Source organism: Pinus tabuliformis, chromosome 6, assembly GCF_031772625.1.
Source record: "Pinus tabuliformis cultivar Carrire ecotype Pingquan chromosome 6, CPIR1, whole genome shotgun sequence".
Lineage (NCBI taxonomy): Eukaryota > Viridiplantae > Streptophyta > Pinopsida > Pinales > Pinaceae > Pinus > Pinus tabuliformis.
Window position 1 is genome coordinate 2,095,201,535 of NC_142292.1, and position 21,578 is coordinate 2,095,223,112.

At 37.8% G+C, this 21,578-nt stretch overlaps 1 protein-coding gene across 2 annotated transcripts; it reads right to left on the reverse strand.

Annotated features, from left to right (window-relative positions):
• Nucleotides 1–14,953: 14,953 nt before the first annotated feature.
• LOC149267608 (zinc finger CCCH domain-containing protein 17-like) lies at nt 14,954–21,300 on the reverse strand. Of its 2 annotated transcripts, none has more exons than XM_089433698.1 (13): nt 20,916–21,300; nt 20,483–20,587; nt 20,306–20,398; nt 20,109–20,216; nt 18,474–18,620; nt 18,139–18,258; nt 17,984–18,043; nt 17,062–17,159; nt 16,411–16,813; nt 16,193–16,263; nt 15,908–15,991; nt 15,615–15,702; nt 14,954–15,415 (listed from the first exon to the last, which is right to left on the reverse strand). In XM_089433698.1, the coding sequence occupies exons 1-9, from the start codon at nt 21,195–21,197 to the stop codon at nt 16,681–16,683; spliced, it is 1,146 nt and encodes a 381-aa protein (XP_089289824.1). In that variant the 5' UTR covers nt 21,198–21,300; the 3' UTR covers nt 14,954–15,415; nt 15,615–15,702; nt 15,908–15,991; nt 16,193–16,263; nt 16,411–16,680. The 2 variants fall into 2 exon arrangements, with proteins under 2 accessions (XP_089289824.1, XP_089289820.1); XM_089433694.1 differs by having other exon boundaries at nt 15,903–15,991.
• Nucleotides 21,301–21,578: the final 278 nt, after the last annotated feature.

Genomic DNA, 21,578 nt, shown 5'->3' on the forward strand with positions numbered 1-21,578 from the left:
ACCCGACATATTAGCAAACTGATGTCGGGGTAACACCGCACCTACCCACAGTATGCATTTTACAAAAATGCATCTGCGACTGTCCCAGGTGTCTGACTCTACGATGGAGTCAAACCTTCAGACCATAAATGGTCAAGTGGCCCTCTTATAAGTTCCTTTTTATCGGAACTTCAATCATCCTGCCAGACTTCATATCGATCATTAAACAGTACTCAAACCTTTATAACCCACAATCCACACACACACACACACATATATAACCTTCCCTCTTCTAACTTTGGTTATATATTGTTTTATGTATAAAACCTTCCATCACGCTAATTCCCTTATAATTCAATTACAAGGGAAAACCCCACAAAAAATACCTTTCAACCTTTCATACTGACTCTGCACATTCCCCAAGGTTTAACCTCATCGGAATCGGCCTTTGCACAATTCCACAATCTTTACACATATACACCATCCCTTCTCTGACTCCGATCTCCCCTTATCGAAGCGATGGCACATGATTTTGTGTTAAAAGGCCCGCACCATATAACTATCGGAATATTAATCAATTGGGAATACAAAGGAATTCCCGCTCCAACCGCATACACCGGATTTGAAATTCATTACAACCACGACTATAATATCGTTGGATCCGTTCTCTGCAGTCCCCGCACTATTTCTCCAATCTCCGCCAGCTCCGATGCCCGATCGCCGATATGCCCCGACGCCGATCACCGATATATTGCTATCAAAAATATCGCAACAGTCATACGCCCCTACCCTTGGCACCTCCGATTGTCGATATGCGATTAAATCGCGACCGTTGATCTGTCCACGATTAATCGCTACTCACTCTTATTCCGATAACTTTAAAGGGACTCTCGCCGATGCGATTGATTCTCAGCTGTTGATCTAACTTGTCGAACAGTTGCTGAGTGTCGAACTTCACTTCTCTTCTCGTCCTCCTTTACTTGGTTTTCTGCGTTTTCTTCAGTTTCTCTGTGTATTCCGAGTTTCTTTGAGGTTCTGCCTTAAGCCCTTTCGCTGCTCGTTCTTCCTCTTGGGCTTAACTCCTTAGCGAGTTCTTGCATCGCAATTTCACCCCAAATCTCCACTCTGGTCTTCGATTGGATTCAATGATCCTTTGTGGTTCCTCTATCAGTATTACGCCTCAGTGTACTTTAGAACTCTGCCTACACTCTGTCACAGAACCTACGAGTTCAACACAGTGATTCAAACATTCATGAAATACTCTTCAATACTCTGACACAATCAAGAACCAACATCTGCATATATTAATATAAAAGCAAAGATTACATCCGAGACACTTCGGTCTCATGCACACACACAGGCCTGATTCTCCTCATTAGTGGCCTCTTCTCTGCCCGTAGGCTTACATATGTTTTTATAGAAACTGGGATTGGATTACTATGAAGGACCTAATCCAACCCTTTATGAAAAGCCTAAAGCTCGCTACACGCATACATATATGTGGCAGACTTATCCACTCTAGCTTTTTCTCTGTTTTAAAACAGAAAAGCCCCCTTTTTTGCTCAATGGTCCACATTTATTCTCCCTTTTATGCCTAAAAACTCTCCCTTGCTCCTAGGATCATGGAACTACTCATGTTCTCATTTATTTGTTTCGAGAGCATCTAATTAAATCACACTTAAGGCCTAAATGTTGCACTAACTTGATACTTAGGAAAACTATTTCCTAAAATACATGACCCCTTATGTCTACTATTTACAATGATTTTCCTTGGGCTGAATGCTCTCGCATCATTATGGTTGACTAAAGCTAATTGTGGTTGATCATGTTTGAGGGTTAACCATGATTGACTAATTGACTAAGGGTGACCATGGTTCACTATGGTTAATAGTGGTTGACTATGGCTAACCTATGTTTAACTATGGCCAACCATGGTGATCGTCGACTATGGTTGACCATGATTAACTATGGATAATCATGGTCAAATACAATCAATCATGGGAAACCATAGTTAACTATAGGTAACAATAATTTGTTATGGTGAAACATAGTCAATCGCAGTCACCATAATTGACCATGGTTGAACATGCTTGACTATGACCATGGGTGACCATGGATGACAATGGTTGACTAAGGACGACCATGGTTGCCTATAGTTTACTACAATTGACTGTGCATGGTTTTAAAGTGGTTTTATAGGCAAAGTCAAACAATATGTTGACCATAATAAGCACAAGTCAGTCATAATTTAAAAATATTTAACTATTTTCAATAATAGTCAGCTTGTCTTAAGAAGATAGACTATCGAAAGTTTCCATGAGGTTGGCCACCTTCGGGAGGATTGTTAGCTTCCTCCGTTGTAGTATGTTGCTTCTCAGAGGAGGAAACAATGAGAAAATAAGGTCTCATCCCTGCTAGACCCTTCTCCCTCCAATCTAGGTGATCCCGTTGTCACTATCCCTCCTTTTGATGGTGGTTCAACTACTATAGAAGGTTACGCGTCAACTAATTATTTATGTATGTCACTATCTTCCCTCCCCTTCAGTTCCACTTTTCCCCTTGATGGCAATTCATCTCACTCGGTCCCCTCTTATGTCCTTGCCCCCCTCTAAAATCATCCCTTCCCTTTCCTAACCTCACTCCTTCCCCCTCACCCCCTGGGCAACATCCCTTGGTCCTTGACTCCCTCATATCCTCACCCTCTCGCTCCTCCCCTCCTTCTGCCCCCTCCATCCCTCCCTCAACTCCGTTAAGGATAAAAAAACCCTTTTCCCTTCACACTCGATCCAAGTCTCTGGAGAAACTTCCTTCTAGTAGAGGCCTTGCCTCAAACCCTCTAGTCACAAATTTGGTTGGTCACAAGTCCAACCTCCATAAAACCCAAGAAATTGCATTAATTGAAATAAACAAGGGAAAACATGTTCCCATATCCAGGGCCCTTAGAGCAGGAAAATCCCTACCCTCTCGGTCCAAATGGATATACTATATTTCAATGCTTGAGGGTAAGGGAGTTCCCATAAATTGTTAGCACTCGCAAGATTAGTCGCTTCTCCCAAGCCGGCATCATTCTCATTCAGGAAACAATGTACTTGGGAGACAAAGAAAGGATATCCCTAGAGATGTTCTTAAAGCACTGGTCTTTAAGTCATTTGGATGATGACCGTCGTTCTGGAGGTCTCATATCAAGAAGAAGTCTTAATTACTCTGCAATTTCTTCCTCTCTTTTACCTTTTGCAATTCTGATGAAATTGAAATTTAAAGATCTCAATTATTATATTTAAGTTTATAATGTATATGGGCCCTACACTGATTGCACCTTGAGGGAGGATATGGTCATGGGTAGTGCCTTCTCAGATCTTGACACAATTTTGGGTGGTGACTCGGGAAGTTTGGGGTCCAAATCCATGGCAGGATCCCCATAGCGCTTTCTTTTGGGATTTTCTTTCTTGTCACATCTTAATTGAAATCAAGTCTATCAAGTTGATTCCAACATAGAGGAATGGATGATTCGATGGTGGTGAAGTACCAAAGCTTGTCGATCAATTCCTCATCTCTGAGGAGCTATCGAACTTCAGATATGCCCTTAAATATTTTGTTGAATATGGGGAAACATTTGCCCACAAACCCATATTAGTTCATATCATTCCTAGGGGTAATAACAATTCCTATACTCTTTGTTACAATCGCACATGGATACAAGAGGAGGACTATCACACACTTATTCATTGTATGTGGAGACACTTGACTCCTCATGAGGATTCATCATATATGGCACAATTCATGGAAATCCTTCGTTCTCTTAAAATGGTTTCTTGTGCTTGGGCCAAGGCTCATCAAGCCAAATTGGTCAAACAACTAGAGGAGGTGGAAATGGAGCTCTCAAATATTCACTATACTCTTGATTTTGGCCCAAATCTCTTCGACATCTCCATAGGAGCTTCACTCTATTTAAGAAAGAAGACATACCCTAATTCTGTTGGAAGAATGGCGTTGGCATCTTAAAAGTTGAGCATTTTGACTTGAATTTGGTGACAACAATACCAAGTTCTTTCATTAGTTCATAAACTATAATAAGAAAAGGAATACCAAATGGGAGATAAAATTGGAGGATGATTCCACAGTGCACTCCTTCAAGGACAAAGTAGAGGTCGGTGCTCAGTACTTCCATTCACTCTTTCAAACATCTCCAGTATGCCCAATTCCAAACATTCTATAGGTGATTTATCTGCCCCCCTCATTTGTTAATGAGGAAATGGATGCCTCTCTTACTTAGGAAGTAATAGAATCAGAGATTCTTGCTACTATGCGTTCTATGCAAAAAAAAGAAAAAAAAGAAAAAATAAAATTCCTAGGTAGGATGGGTTTCTGGTAGAATTATATTTGGGATTCCTTGATTTATTAAAGGGTGATCTACTCAAGGTCGTTAAGGAATCTAACGAACAAGGCAAGTTATTGGGCTCAATAAATGAAACATTCATATGTATTATCCCTAAGACACGCGAAGGTTCTTCATTAAAAGATTATCACCCAATAGCTTGATGTAATGTACCATGCAAACCAATATCAAAGATAATTGCAAGAAGGCTTAAGCATATCATAAGCTTGTTTATATTGCAAGAACAATTTTGCTTTTTTTTACAAAATTGGAATATTCTAGATGTTGTCGCTATTGCACGGGAGGTGATACATTTTACAAAATTTTCCAAATCCAGATTTATGTTTCTTGAGCTAGACCTATCAAAATCCTTTGACAGGGTGGACTAGACATTCATTAGGCTCCCCATTCAAATGGGCATGCCACTCATCGTTGTTAATTGGACCACGGGTTGCATCCAGTTTGTCTCCTTTGCATTCCCGATGAACGATGCTCCTAGATTCTTCTCAACAACTAGAGGGCTCTGTCTGGGATTCCCTTTCTCTCCACTACTCTTTCTGCTTGTCACTAAAGTTCACAACAAACTAATGGAGGCGCATAATTCTTGAGGTGACATTAAAGGTATACTCTTCTTTGAATTTGTTCAAGTTTCACATCTCCTTTTTGTTGATGATGTCCTCATATGCCTACAAGGCACTCAAAGGAACATTTATGCATTGGAAATTATTCTTGATACCTATAAATCCATTGGTATGTTAATTAAAACTAAGAAATCCGCTCTGATCTGCCACGAAATCTCGGGCTCGTTATGGCTCTTGTCTATTCATACATTCCAATTCCCCATTAAATCACTAGAGGAGGGCCTCAAAGATCTTTGGTTCTACTTAAAACACAATAAATACAGAAAGGTTAACTGGTAATGGCTCATTAAGAAAGGCGAAGCTCGAATTTTAGTTTGGACTCATCGTCTCCTTTCTCATGGTGGCGACGCGGTTCTCTTAGAGTATGTTTTAGAAAACATTCTTGTCTACTGACTATCTATATCCTATGTTCTTAAGGGCATCCTTAATTGTATTCATTGAATTAGTTACATCTTCCTATGGACAAGATCTAGACCACAGCTTAGCATGGCTCTTATTAAGTGGCCCAGACTTACTGCACCAAAAGAGATAAATGGTTGGGGTCTCAATAATTCCTTTCTCTTTGCCAAGGCCCTGGCTAGTAGGATCTTGTGAAGGATTTTAACAGGTAAATCAATATGGACACAAGTAACTGTAAGTAAATGTTTCAATGGTCTTTCTATAATAGAATGGACCTGCCTTCGAAACAAACCTTCAAAATGATTAACTGTTTGGAAAGCGTTGGTAGCTTCATTTTAATATGATTGGGAAATGGATAGCTTGGAAAATTGGTAATGAAACACAAATCTGAATCGACAAGGACTTGTGGTATGGAGCACATGAATACTATTTTCTAGCTCCCCCCTTATTATAAAGGCTAATGGCAACAAACATTTTCCGCTTATTTGATGTTGCAATACAATCTCCTCAAGTTTATGGCATAACAAGATGGAAATCAGCGCAACACTTAAGATTCCAAGGTGATCTTGCAGTGGAATGGGATCGATATATACACTTGCTCTACCATAATTTCATCTCTCTCAAGCTAAATATCCCGAATTCACTTTGTTGTTCTAGAAATCCTATGTCTGGAGATTTCACAACTAAGCTAGGATACAAGGCATGAATTGAAGATGTTTTTGAGGGTCCTAAACAATGGTGGTGGAAAGCCATATTGAAACTCAATGCTCCTTTAAATCCAAAATATCAACCAAGTTAGTAATCAACAGCAAACTAGTCACTTGAGAAGCACTCTCGTCTCGTGGATGGTGGTGTCCAAGCTGATGTACGCTATGCAAATCTCAGATAGAGTCTGCACTTCACCTTTTCGTCAAATGTTCCTTTGTTTCTCAGGTATATACTTTGATTCACACATAATTTCCTCCTAAAACTCATTGGAATTCCCCTTCTCTTGAAGGCAACATTAGAAAAGGGCTCCTAGACAAATGAGTGCGCTCTTTGACTAATTTGCATTGCTTTCTATTAGATAGTATTTAGTGTGCTTGTAATTTCTAGACTATTCCAAAAGAAAGAGATTTCTTGTGATATATGTTTCGTGAGAATCATTTCATTTGCAAAGGAATTCAAGTCTAATAAGAAAACTACGTCTCAGCGTGCCACACAGATTCAATATCTTGGGCTTTATCTTCTTCTTGAAATTGAAAACATGAAAACCATCTCTAGGCTTCAAGTTCTCGATGACTCTAGGTTGGTCATCAACTGAGCCAACGGAAGGGCCACTGTTCAAAATACAAGATTTGAACACATTCAACAAGATATTCAACATTTAACATCCACTTTTGAGTGGATTACTTTCAACCATATTTTGTGAGAACTAAACATGGAAGCATATGCCCTCTCCAAAGAAGCACTGGATATATGAATACAACATTAGGAAAGAAATCAATGCTAGGGGGTTCTAGTTGTAACTCCTCCACTCAAGTTACCTTCCTTTCTTGCATTTTGTTGTCTGGTTTTTTGTACATATCCCCCATCTTTGACAAAGATTTTAGAGGATCTAAAGAAGACATGAGATAGAAAAAAATAGGATGTAAAGGAAAAGGAGGTTTTTTGAAAATAGGGATGCAAGTGGAAGGATGAATCTTCTTACCAAGTCCTCCGAGGATAACAAATTTAATGGAATGGAATGTATATATTATTATATACATGAATATATAAGTTTTTTTTCTTTGAAAAAAATATCAATTTGTTAAAATTAACGCTATATTAAATTGGTTGTAGTTATATATGTATGGTCCACCATTAGAAAACTTTGTGAATCATAATTTAAAGATATTAATCATAATTAGTTAAAGCCAACTATTATCAATACATAACCTATAAATAATATAACCATAAACTAAACAATATATAAATTATATTAAGGTCTATTTTATTAATAAATATATTCCATAGAGTATTAAATTGTACTAAAAATATCTTTGCCATCATTATACACACACACACACACACACCTCTCACTTTAGTTGTCCGTGATAATAATGTATATCTCTCAAGTTTTTTCAATGCAACTCATCTATGTTTCTCTTTGTGATAATGAATTTCAAATAAATATTCACCCTTTCACAAATGTAAGGGACACTATATATGGTTATGTACATCCCATTGTCTTGTATGTCGAAACCAGCCGCTTGAAAAATGCATAATTGCTCTTGAATTCGCTCTCCTATATCTAAATTGACATTTCCCAACAGTTGTCGAATCTGAGGCATATTGAGGACATCCATATAGCATAATGACATACCACAAATAATCTAAAACATGATCAACCTAAGGCAATGAAATGAAGAGGCTTATGAAGTTGACATATATATTTATATAATGACCGACCTAAGTACCAATGCAACATCCCTACTTTTATAAAAATAATTATAATACGATCCAACCTTATATCAATAAAAAAATCTCGAATTATAAAAAATTGAATGGAATTGGCTCATATGGAAAGAACCCAATTTACAAAGAAAGTTAAACAAGTTCTTTTACTTATTTAATATTATTATGATTAAATATTTTGTGCAACCATTTTTACAATGATAATTTTTGCATTCTATTATTAATAAGCTTAATTGTTTTTGAAAGGTAATTTTGGTCATATGCTTTTGTTTCAATACTGGTATTAACATTTAACAAAAAATAAAAAATAAAAAATAAAAATCTGAGAACATCTACTATAGCATAAAAGATAAAAGAGACAAATAATAGATCAAACATTAGGGCAATTGTGTGAAAACTTAACCGACTCCATGTCTGAAATCCGCTCATGAAAGAACAAAGCAAACATAGCCAACTGGAAACAGAAGACAAAGAGCAACAAAAAGTGACAACCCCATCAAACCAAAAACGCTAAGACTTAGAGACAGGAAACCAGATTGAAAATGGAACAAAAAGAATTACTATATTTTTGAATCCAAATTTGAATTGTGTTTATATCATTTGCAATTTTGAATTGAGTTCATACTAAATTAAACACAATTCAAATTAAATTTAGTTAATACTACATTCAAGTTCGCAAATGATATAAACACAATTCAAATTTGGATTCAGAAATATAGTAATTCATAAATGAAATTCATTGATGTAAATCCAACCTTCTTCATTCTAAAATATAAATAGTACTAAGCAAATTAGTAGATATTTAAGTATGGAACAATAAATTGGAATTGCTCAAATGTCAAGACTCGATCTAGTGCCATCAACCTCTAGAGTCGAGGCTCAAAAGCTAAAACTGAAAATTCACAACGGACAATGAAACAAAATGAGCATCGAGGAGGCCATTAGCTACTCCTCTACATCCATGTACTACATTTAGCTTGAACTTTGCATGTGAAACATGAGTTAAAGATAGATTTTAGTCTTTAGAAGGCTTTGTGCCTTCTTTTTTTTAAGGGCTACAGGCAAAAAATCACGATGGGGGGGCAAGGAAAGCCTATAAGAGCCCGTTTTTGGGAAATGCACTCCACACATCGGAAAAATGTTTCCTTATGTGTTTCCCCATGTTTCCTAAAAAATGGGGACATGGAGAAATGCTTCCCTAACCACCCAAAAGTCCCTAGATCATGGGAGGCGTGTGGGTGCCCTAGACCCTAGTGGCGACGTCCACATGAACACTAAAAAATTTCCGTGGTGATGAACAAATTGCTAGTGATATCTCCTCTTTGCGTTCTTGTATTTTTGTAGCTTTTTGAATTATGTTGAAGAAGCTTTAGACTTTGGTGATGGGAAAATTACTAATGATATCTCCTATTGACATGCTTACCTTTTGTGTAGAATTCATACTCTCAATACAATATATGTTAAAAATATCGAAAGCTCGTTAAAAGATCTACAAGAAGGGATGAGATAATACGTAAAAATGGTAGGAATCTTGGGCTTTAGATAACATGTAGGTCAAATGTCCATGTCCTCCGAATGCGATGAGCTTAAATTGAACAACACTATGCCAATTGGACAGTGACTACGAGGATAAAGTGAGCAACATTATGCCAAATGGAAAGCAGCTATGTATTTCCTATCTTGGCATTACAAATTTGCAAGGGGCCACGGGAGCTCAAACATTAGCAGATTGGCCGTTGAAATTGGATAAAACAAACTTCAACATTAGCATATTCAGCGTCGAAATTGAATAAAACAAATTCGAACATTGTCAGATTGAATGTTGAAACTGCGTAGAACATATTTGGTTTTTTCTACAAGATACGTGTTGGAGACTCACGTGGGCTATATTAGTGCCCCAATTTCAGATCAAGAGGAATGCTTTGTTCATCAAGTGTGTCTCAAAGGTGGAGACACACTTGATGAACAAAGCATTTACGTTTATTTAACTTTACTTGGTGTGCGCGAAAAAGGTTTGGATCCCCACTAGACTTTCTTCCATGCACTAGTTTCAAACACCCCAACCACTTAGCTCGTGGGCATTCATGACATGGAATTCTCTTTTGTGAGTATATGTACTACACAATAGAGGGCTTCTCAAGTGACTCTTTCTGGAAAAACCAAGTCCATTTATTCATAGTGGGAAATTGAACCGGAAAAACCAAGTCCATTTATTCATAGTGGGAAATTGAACCATGTAGTTCGATTCACGGAACAATCCTTGAAAACATTAAAAAGCGAGAAACGAAGGTTTCTGTACATAAAACGGGTCACAACCACAACAATATAGCATTGGAAAACGTTTTATGAGTGTAAAGAATTATATTTGTAATCTCTCTCTTCACCTGTTCCAAGAACCACATAGACTTTGGCTTAAAGACAATAAGTCGGCTTCACAGTAGATCTCCTCAACAGCCCACAAAGCACCAAGACATAAAGTAAATTTCCTGAATTATTCTGCAGCGTCTTCTATTGGGACTTCTAAAATGAAGAGAGTTTTCTTGATTAATGGAACATTTTACATAGGCTGACATATACATTCTCGGCCTATACTACCTTTGAGGTGCATATCAAACTTGGGATTTGTTGGGTGTAAGCCATTGCCCTGCCATTCAACTCGCCCAATTCACGGTTCAATTCACCCGGTGCTTTGTCAAGATTCAATGAATGGAACATTACACAACGGAGCTTTCCCACCACCCAGGCCACCATCACTTAGGTTGTTTCTCTCGGTGCAATAAAACCTTCACAACCTGTTTCTAATTTTAGGTGCCATTTCACTGTGTTAATTAAAAATAAATAGTAAGTTGGCCTGGAACCTAGATAAGATGAGTAATGAGATCATCACTTGTGTACATAGGAAAATGATTGGTGAATATTATTACCATTTGGGCTTATACAGAGATATTCTTGGAATGCCCCATGAAATGGCAGAGGTAAGTTGCCTTCCTTAGTCTTTTAAAAGCTCAAGGACTAACAATTTCTCTTCACTGCATACCCACACAAACAAACTACTTATTTATTTAATGTCACATTACATGGGCTTGCCTTTGATAATCATTGCTTTATATCGTCTTATTTAAGATTTCCATATACCTTTCCACTGAAATGGATAGCAACATAGGTCAGCCTCAAAATAGAAGGAAGAAAAGGAAAAAAGAAACAAAGAAACGTGCCAGAAAGTTATTGAAGAAGTTTAGCTCTATCTTCAGAAGGTAGATGTTAAATCTGGAAATGAGGAGACAATAACAAAAAAGGAACTGGTTTTAGGTTTTCCTTTCTTTCCTAGATGTCTCATTTACCTTTTGTCATACGTGCATCCTAATATTTATTAACCTATATTTTCAAATCTAGGCTTCCTTACCAAGTTTTATTGCGCCAAATCTCATTATTTCTCAGTAAACTTGGGGTTTATTGGAGGTTGATATCTTAATGAACACTCTGAACCTGCAAATAAATTTTGGTCTTTCTGAAAAGCTCATTACAAATTTGTTGACAGATCTAACTTAATAGTACAGCACTCCGTCAAACCAAAGCATTGTTTCTCATGATGCTGTAGATGTTTCAGGGGTCAAATCGAAGCATTGTTTCTCATGATGCTATAGACATTTCAGGGATGAAATCGAAGCATTGTTTCTCATGATGCCATAGACATTTCAGGGGTTTAATCTGAAGCTTGAATTTGCAAACCTAATTTCAAGGATTCCATATTTCAAGATCTAATCAACTAAAGCAAATATATAAACTAAAATTTTTCTGAGGAACCATGCAGTCATCTCACACAAATATTTTCATGTATTCACTTAAAGGGAAACAAAATCAACAGTCACTTAAGGGTAAGGGTTCACTTGGGTCTCAAGCATAATCACTCCTGCACTTTCATGACAAATTGTTTGGGCTAGTTTCAAACTCAAGCACAATCACTCTTGCACATTCATATCAAATTCTTTGGGCCAGTTTCAAAATATAATGACATCTGTATGTCCAAATCGATAAGTTCACATCATTAACGACGTGCTGGACCATCTTGTGACGGATGGCAATAATTCTATCGCTAATTTGCAGTTCAATGTATAAAGGTTCATTAGCATGAAGGCAAATTTCTGAACAGTTTTCAGAGATTAGATGAACATTTGTTTTCTTGCAACCATTTGAGATACCTTAATTCTCCGAGCACTCAAGTCTGAGATTCACATTGTGCGCGCTCGAACACACGCACAATAAATATATATATATATATATAGATACTCTTGCACATTCATATCAAATTCTTTGGGCCAGTTTCAAAATATAATGACATATGTATGTCAAATCGATAAGTTCACATCATTAACGACGTGCTGGACCGGACCATCTTGTGACGGATGGCAAATAAACGGTTCATTAGCATGAAGGCAAATTTCTGAACGGTTTCCAGAGAAAAGATGAACATTTGTTTTCTTGCAACCATTTGAGATATCTTAATTCTCCCAGCACTCAGGTCTGAGATTCACATTGAGATTCCTTAATTCTCCGGAATCTCATTGCGGAGGCGCGCGCGCACACACACACTATATATATATATATATCATGCTCAATACTGCCTCAGCATAAGAATATATTTTCCCAGCATTTTGTTAATTACTTTAAGGTTCTCATTGATGCCTGGGAATGTAACAGCACTCTGTGCTTGGTGTTCCTAATGCAAAGGTTAAAATATATGACTCGATAATGCATGGATGGTTTCTTTAATGTATCACAGGACACAATTTATGAAATCCGAAGTCACAACCTTACAGTTCATTCTTTTCACATGATTGCCACTCCTTGACACTGAATTCCAAGGTATTTCTCTACAATGGATATAGCTTGTGTGCTGTGCATCTAGGACGTCTTGTGGTTAGGGCTTTCTTTATTTAACAAGAGTTTGGGCTAGCACAGGGTGACCAAGGGATTGCACCAAAAATTGGCTGCTACTTGGGAAAAGAAAGAACACCTTATGCCCAAAGTGAACTTAGACACCTTCATTAAGGCTATGGAAGAGCAACTTAGAAGTGGAATGGAGGAAGATGTAAGGTGGAACCTTCACCTTTCACATGAAGGTGGTGTTGATGACGAGAATATTGAATTTAAGGATATTTCTCCCTTATGATTTGATTTCCAAGATGCTACAGAACCTATTGTTTATTGTTGAAGTTAATTGTCATAGAACCTACTATTGGTGGTGTTGCTACAAAGTTCACTTGGATTACTAAACTCGTTCTACCACCGTTACGTGATGACTTAAGTAAAGCAAAATAACAGTCGTGTTTGGAGATCATTTCAGAGAATTTTATAGAACAAGTAAACTCCCTCAGATAGAGAGCTTTAAACTCGTTCTACCACCGTTACATGATGACTTACGTACAGCAAAAGAACAGATGTGTTTGGAGACCATTTCATAGAATTTTAGAGAGCAAGTAAACTCCCTCAGTTAGAGATCTTTAACAGTCCGATATTTGGTCGTGTGGCTCTTTCAATGATGCCTTATCTGAGCGCTGAGACCAAGGAAGACTGTTTCCAGAGAGTAATGCAAGTCCTGGACTGTACGGTCCAGCAAGGATTTGTTTTGTTCTCATGTTCATCTCTTGTTGAAATGGTATTGTGCCTTCTCACCGGTGTGTACAAAAGGGATCAGGATTCTTCTCAAGGCAGTTTTGCATGGAGGATCCTTCGGAAAACAACTGAAAGTCACCCAAGCAGTCTCGATGCTACAACTCAATCAGACAAAGTGTGAACACAGCTATGTTGAAACGAGTGCATAAAATATGCAAGGGCTTTTGGTATCTTAAGAAACAGCAATGAAAAGCTTCTGTCACAGATCCTGCTCTTTGAATTTGTAAGTACAGCCCATTCTAGTCTACTTCAACATTTTTATCTAATGTGAAGTGCTGTTAGCCCGATTATCAAAAACGTTCCAACGGAGTCTAGCTTTATTAAAGATTGACTAAATTTAAATAGGACTGGAGGTCCATGCCATTGAATGTTCACTCTATGATTTATACTAGGTCAGTAGGACATATAATCACATTGCTAATGGAAATGATAAGTTGCAAACTAGAGTGTGCCCCGTCAATATATTTCAAGCATTTTACTGGCAGTCTGAAAACAAAATGAAGGCATGGAGATGTCACCCCATTCTTGTAGCTGTAACGAAATAAAGGTATGGAGATGTTACCCCATTCCTGTAGCTGTAACGAAATAAAGGTATGGAGATGTTACCCCATTCTTGTAACTGTAACAAAATAAAGGTATGGAGATGTTACCCCATTCTTGTAACAGTAAAATGAGAGTCGGGTAACCTAGTAACCACCTCCCTTGGGTTAGAATGGTAAGGGAGTGTATTACAGGTAACTCCTCATCAAAGCAACCAGGCTGCATTACGGAGTACATATAATCCTCATCCTCAACTTCATCATCATTGATGGCTGAGAGGGTTAGAAACATTATCCAATCACATTGATATGCGGTGCCTCTTCTAAATTTCTCTTTTGCTTATAACTTCTCTACACATTTCAGAGATTCTTTGTACACTCTCCTTTAATTTGTCGTGAGAGGATATGCAAGGTAATTCCGATACTTAAATCTATTAGACTGAATAGCCAGGTATCAGCAGCAATTTCTTGTTTGAAATAAGACCTGATTCAGCACAAACACACAGCTCAAATTGCAATTACAATTCAGTTCTCACTGCCACTTGATTCCATAAACTCTTAGCTTACTTCTACAACTCAGATTTTTCATCTGAACGGCATCCCCAGTTTTAGCCTAAAACCAAGGCCATATAGGCTCCACCCCTTGCTGAACAATGTTCGTACGCATGCCAAGGATGAATGTTTGCTTGTGTAATAGTGAGTAAAAATCGACGCAGCCTAGGCACCATCTAATTAATGAGAATAGATGTAAGTTTGCACAACGTATACTTATCAGATCACCAAAAGTATTGAAACATTTTGCACTGGGTGCATTTTGAAAATACAAGTTTCCACTTCAAACTGAGAAGAAGACAAGATATTTGCATACCAAAATTATTCAAACATTTTCCACTAGGAACATCTAGGAAATATAAGTTTACTCTTGAAACTGAGAAGAAGATGAGATATTCACACTCAATGCTAATCAGTAACAGTATATTCAACCAGTCCCGTATCTTAATCAACACTATACCAAAGGGGAAAAAATAATCAAATCGAGTCCAACAGTGAGAGAATCAAATATTTGTTGATTGAGCAATGTGATAGCTGTCGCACAGCCTAATCAGCCTCACCAACAAGTATCTTACATCTAAACCTTTCGAACATCGTCCAAAGTACACAGGACGTGCCATTATTTTTGCATCTGCTGGGCTTTGCTTTGCAAGAAGGGAATGGCTGCAATACTGCCTTTGATTTTGGAGACTGCAGAGTAGATTTGTGGTGCCCACCAAAGATTATTGATGCAGCCGCACACCAAAAGGATATCCTAAACTAACAAAGCCCACAACTTGTGGAACTTGGTCAACAACGGAGCAGCCCCAGCAATAACTCACCTGCAAAATAAATGCCCTTCAAAATATGCAGATAAATGACAATACAATCATGAAAGTCTACTCTAATGAGAATATATCATCAAATCTCAAAAAATGCACTACCACATAAAAGTATAGATGGATCGATTCTGAAATGAAACAGAAGGTATAGAAAGCTTTGATAAGACCATAAATTGATAAATATCGTCCCAAACCTTACCACGGGCCAGTAAATGATTGCGGATGGAAAAAAAATCCAGCTTGCATCTGATGCACATTTTAAGAAGGCGGAAAGTGTCATAGCCCACCTGCAAGATAAATATGTCCCTCAAAACATGCAGATAAATGACAATACAACAATGAAAGCTTGTCTCAGGAGAATATATCATCTAATTCCAAAAATCCATTACAACTGCTCATAAAAAAAATATAAATGGATGTGAAATGAAATTGAAGGTATTGGAAGAAGATTTGGTAACACCATAAATTGATAAATATGGTCGCAAACCTTACTGAGGGCTAGTAAATGATTGTGGGAGGAAAGAAAATCAGTTTGCACGATGCACATATGATGAGATGGAAAATATCATAGCCCACCTGCAAAAGAAATGTGTTTCTCAAAATATGCAGATAAATGACAATACAATTATGAAAGTCTCCTCTCGGAGAAATATGCCATCAACTTCTGAAAGTGCATTACCACATTTCATAAAAAGTATAAATGGATCTGAAATGAAACTGAAAGTATACAAAACTTTGATAAGACCGTAAATTGATAAATATGGTCCCAAACCTTACCAAAAGCCAGTAAATGATTGTGGGTGGAGACAAAATTAGTTTGCATGTGATGGAAAATGTCCTCCACTTCTCTGTCAGCAAATAATGTTTTAGAAAAAATTAAAATGGAGAAAACTATAACCACAGTAAACAGAAGATGCCATACATATAACTAGATTTTACTTAATAAAGCAAAACACATGACACAGATGATTACAGAAAGAAAGCAGGAGACTTACTTGTGTTTCAGTGAAAGGCATATGATTAGCGACAAAACCAGGGAATGAATTTGTGCCCAGGGCCATCTAAAGATACCTCTGTCAATGTGAGTTTATTCCACAGACCAATACGATCATAGCGGCGTGGATGTAGTTAGAGTATGCTAAGTGAAAAGGGTACAGGAGGAGCTTCAGATGTGGGAGATATGAACAAGGGTCGGAGTGACCACAGTAGCATTTCAACTGGAGACTCTTAATTACAACAAAACTCTTATAGGTTGTCTCAGCCTCTCATAGAGTCTGGGTATCCCATTTCCATACTTTAAGTTCCCCCTCTCCATCACCAGTGAAAAATAATCCACCAGATCCAAGCTGGAATACTCGCACCTCATTTCTCGAGAACAGTGTACATCGTTCTTTAAACCTGAGACAAAACCCGTAAATGTTATTTTACCAAAAAGCAGACAATATGAGCACATTCATGTAACTCCATAAATGAGCGCATCAACAATTTCCTAGTCCATTAAATATTTTTAAAACAAGGACAAAATGACCCTGAAATAGCCCAAAGGCATTCCGAAGCCCAACTTGTTTTCATTCTCAGAATGATCAAAAATGCGTTTCCATTTTCCAATATTTTAGTATAATGAACTCAAGAGCAGCTATACTTACGATGGCAAGTCGTAGAGGCGCACACTGTTATCGTTGCAGGAACAAAGCAAGACAGGCTTGGATTGTTTGTCATTCATTCCACATAGTGCAAGAACACCCTGTGAGAAGCAAGACCAAAATAATTTAACTCCACTTAATTCTGAGAAAAGAAACATAAACCTTGCAATATCTAGTGACTTAATAGGATTGTTTGACTCGATTCTTACACCATACACAAAAAACAAAATATCACTTACATGCAAGGCCTTGCTGCATTAAAATAATAATGATAATAATAAAACAGACAAGTTCAAGTTTGCAAAATATCAGAGATTTTGCGTAGTAAGTGTAGTTGATTTTCCAATAAAATACATTACCCAACCTGGATGTTTAGAATCTAGATTTGAGAGAAGTAAAGAAACCATTAAAAGAATGAATCATAGACTTTCTCGTGGAATTTGATTTTACTGTGGTATCTAGTTTCTGATGCACAAATGTCTTGCCTTTGGGCCTTGGGGTCCTTCAACTACCAAGACTTATAAATCACAAAACCCACTAAATAATTTCTGATGCACAAATGTCTTGCCCTTGGGCCTTGGCGTCCTTCAACTACTGAGACTTATAAATCATAAAACTAACTACAGAATTGCAGCAGAACAAAACATGTTTGATTAAAATAATTAATAAATAATCTAGATGTCACTTTGGCTTTAAAAAAAATAAAGAGGTCACACCATCCCCATGGACTGGTTACCCCTCTTTGATTTCAGATCCTAGGACCACCATGCCAGATAGAAGCACGTTGCAATGCAACTTAGTAGATAAATCATGAATACAAAAATAGCATTGCACTGCAACTAAGTAAATAGGCTGTTGCATGGATAAAAAAACTAATTATAAAATGTACACAATTGTTATAGGTAGAGAGGATTAGATAACATACATTCTTTTCGCTATGAGTGTAAGTCACTTCCAAGGCTCCACTTGATGTAGCGGCCCATACCTGCATTGCATTTGATGAGTTAGAAATTCCAATGAAGTTTGTGCACCATTTTGTTTCCTGAATGAAACATGGACATATGATGAAGTCTTCCTTACCTTCACCGTGTTGTCTAATGAGCACGACAAGAGATAGTCATCCCAACAAAGAAGAGACATTACAACTGACTTGTGATCCCTCAAGGTCTGTATACATTGAAAACTTTCCATATCCCAGACCTGTGAATTTCTTTACAACTGTCAAATATAAACTCATCTGGAATTGGGTACATAATTCATTTTCTAAAATTGTAAGTGAATGAAAAACATCAAAGCTTGCAAGAAAAACAATGTTTATTTGTGCTTTTATTAACCAGGTTAGCCCAAATTTTCTTTTATCTTACTGTGTAAACAAATACAAATAAAAGTAGTGGACGAGAAGCAAAGAAACATACCCTTATTGTGTGGTCCATGGAAGCGGAGTAGAGTCTTCCTGCCCCTGAGACCAATGAGACAACAGGCAGGGTGTGCCCTGCGAGGGAAACTGCAGGTTCAAAGGCATTGGCTGGATAATTAAATTTCCATGCAAAAATAGTGCCATCCTGTAAAACCGTAAGTCAACGTAATCAGTGGGGCTATATAATGTAATAAAGTCACGACCAATGTTATCGGAACCAAACTGGCGAACTGAGAACCAGTTGAAACCGGACCAGAACCACTAAAAAACCGGACTGGAGAATTGGTCGGCCGAAAATACATACATTCAAATTTTAAAGAAAAAGATATATAGTCATGTGCATTCGTATGAATCAAAAGCATTTTATACACAGACAAGCAAAACTTCTCATTGATATAGCATGTAACCAAAATAGCATTGAGTGCAATTCATCTCTGAAACGAAAATACAACAAAAAATAGGCTCTAGATGGCCTCTCGCACTAAAAAAAGAAAAAGAAAATCATGCTACAACAAATACATACATATCGTCATAACCATTGCCTCTGTTGGGACCTTCGTCATCAATATCACACTCTAAGCATTAAAATAAGATAGAAAAAGCGTAGCATGTCGAGTCAAGATTTTGTTTGAGCGATGGGTACATTTTTTATAGGGTCATGATAAAGGAGTTTGACAACCAATGCCACTAACATCAGGGTACATAGAGGGTTTGGTGATCTTGATTAATTACTAGTTCCATACCCTCGTACATGACAAAATCCAATGGAAACATTGCAATTCCCCCAATCTTGAAATCCTGAGAAACGGTTAAGTCTACTAGATTTTGAGCGAGCTCTAGAAATTTGCTTTCTCCATATTAAATCCAATGAAGTTGGAACCACTCTAAAAAATCCTCAGTTATTTCATGTTAATGTTAAAAATTTAAGTAAAAGGATGAAAAAAAAGAAAAAGAACAAGGAGGACATTACCATAAATTGGATAAGGATTCAAGAGCCATAGGCTTGAAAGTTATGCCGCCCCACTCAAAAATTCATGTTTATTTTATCTTATTTTTTAATTACATTTGGAATGTCTTTGGTCAAATTGTATAGAATCAGTCAGTTCGGTACCGAACCGGCCACTTCCGGTTCAAGGCTGTGAAACAGACTAGTTCGACCCCCAACCCGGTCGGACTGGCTAGATCCACCGATTTCGAACACACTGGTCATGACCTAGAGTTTAGCTAATAAAAGAAAACACACTACAAATGTGACAACCCCCCTACTTATTTCCTTCGTGAATTTTAAATAATGTAAGTATTTGACCCAAGAAAAGAGAAGAAGAAGAACTAGGTCATGGGACAGATATTCCAAGGTGGAGGATTTTTGTAGAGGATTCAGATATCTTTGTTCATGTCAGGATATGCGGTGGTGTCAAGAAGTCTCATGACAAGTCCCATGAGTCAATTGTCGGGTCAACTGGTGTAGTCTGTACATACGAAGGAAATTGGTTTTGGCATTATGTATTTCAAAAAAAAAGAAATCCGGTCAACGGCAGTGGAGTCAAGTGACCCACTGACCATCTCTCCTTAGATCAGGGGGTTTGTCACAACAAATATGACTACATAAGCCAAAGCAGTTTAGGAGACTCACTTCTGTTCCAGCAAAAAGCATTTGCATTTGATTAACGACAGCAAGGGCATGAACTTGTCCCCTGGGGCCATCTAAAGATTGTTGCGTGGACGTGAGAGTATTCCAAGCCTGAAATATAAATCCACTGTGTTAGCAACCTGAAGGAAATCACACTGACAAAAACAATTCTAATACTAAGGTTAATCTCGTTAAATTACCTTGACAGCGTTAGGAACGCCAACAAAAATCCAAGGACCTTCACTGAGGAGGCATCCAGCTTCGCTCACGCCATGTAAAGGAATATGTGTACCCTGTTTAAGAAAGAAGACGTTAAGCTTCGATGAAGATATTTATAGACAGTATAAGAGTTGAGTGTAAGTAAAAGCTCAGAGTACCTGGCCTGTATGGCAGTCCCAGACCATAAGCTTGTTGTCTTGTCCAGCGGAATAGAGTTTGTCGGCAGCGCCTAAATGAGAAGGAAAAGCAATCCCTCGAATAGCCTGTGGGAAGGAAGTAAATCAAATGGATGTGCAAAGAAGATAAGAAAACCCAGAAACAAAGCACATAAAATAAGGAAACCAAGCAAATCAAATGGGTATGGAGAAAAGACAAGGAAACCAAGCAAATCAAATGGATATGGAGAAAAGACAAGGAAACCAAGCAAATCAAATGGATATGGAAAAAAGACAAGGAAACCAAGAAACAGAGCACATTTTGTAAGGAAACCAACAAAGAACGAGCAAACCAAGAGTATGCAGAAGGAGCGAGAAAACCAGAAGCCAACCAAAACATATGCATAGCAAATAAGGAAACCGAGAAGCTACATACCTTGTTACTGTGGCCAACGAGCTTTGTCAAGAAAGTGACATCGGAGCCTCCAACAACATGGGAGTGCAGATATTTGCAGTCATCTCCTGTGTGCATGCAATTGCCTGCGAGCCAGTAACGGCAGGCTTTCTGAATCTTTTTCCGAGCCTGACCTCTCCCCCGTCTATCCCTGTCTTCTTCATTTTTCTTTGGAGCTCCAACGTTTTTGCAGGTGTGGCTTCGGCCACACTTTTGCAGGTGTGGTGCGGGTTTCTCTGAGATGAATTGCGTGGCCGCTCCCATGGCTGCCAGCAGGTAGAGAGAGATAAAACTTGGGTGCTTCTTCCCGCTTGTCGTTCGCCAAATATCATTCAAATCTCGCTCGCTTTCTCGCCTTCTCTTTCTCTTTCACTGTGTAACTGTCATCATCCACTCTACTCTTCCCAAGTATTATTTATTGGTATTGGGATTTGTTACGTTTAGGTTTACGTTTGGTCACATGCATGCATTTCTTCCCATTTTTGGAATCTTGGAATTTAAGGTTTTCATCCATTTCACTTTTAATTTTAATTCTAGAATCTTGGAATCTAGTGTTTTCATCCCATTTTATTTTTGGAATCTTGGAATTTAATGCATGTAGTTTTCTCAGTTTTACTGTTATTATTATCATTCTTTTGTGTTATA

Excerpts from the sequence above, each read along its gene's own strand:
- LOC149267608 (XM_089433698.1), bottom strand. The coding sequence starts at position 21,197 with ATGGGAGCGGCCACGCAATTCATCTCAGAGAAACCCGCACCACACCTG. Across the intron at positions 18,621-20,108 it reads TGCTTTTTGCTGGAACAGAA|GATGGCACTATTTTTGCATG; the intron begins GTGAGTCTCCTA and ends ACGGTTTTACAG. Across the intron at positions 18,259-18,473 it reads CCATGGACCACACAATAAGG|GTCTGGGATATGGAAAGTTT; the intron begins GTATGTTTCTTT and ends AGAAATTCACAG.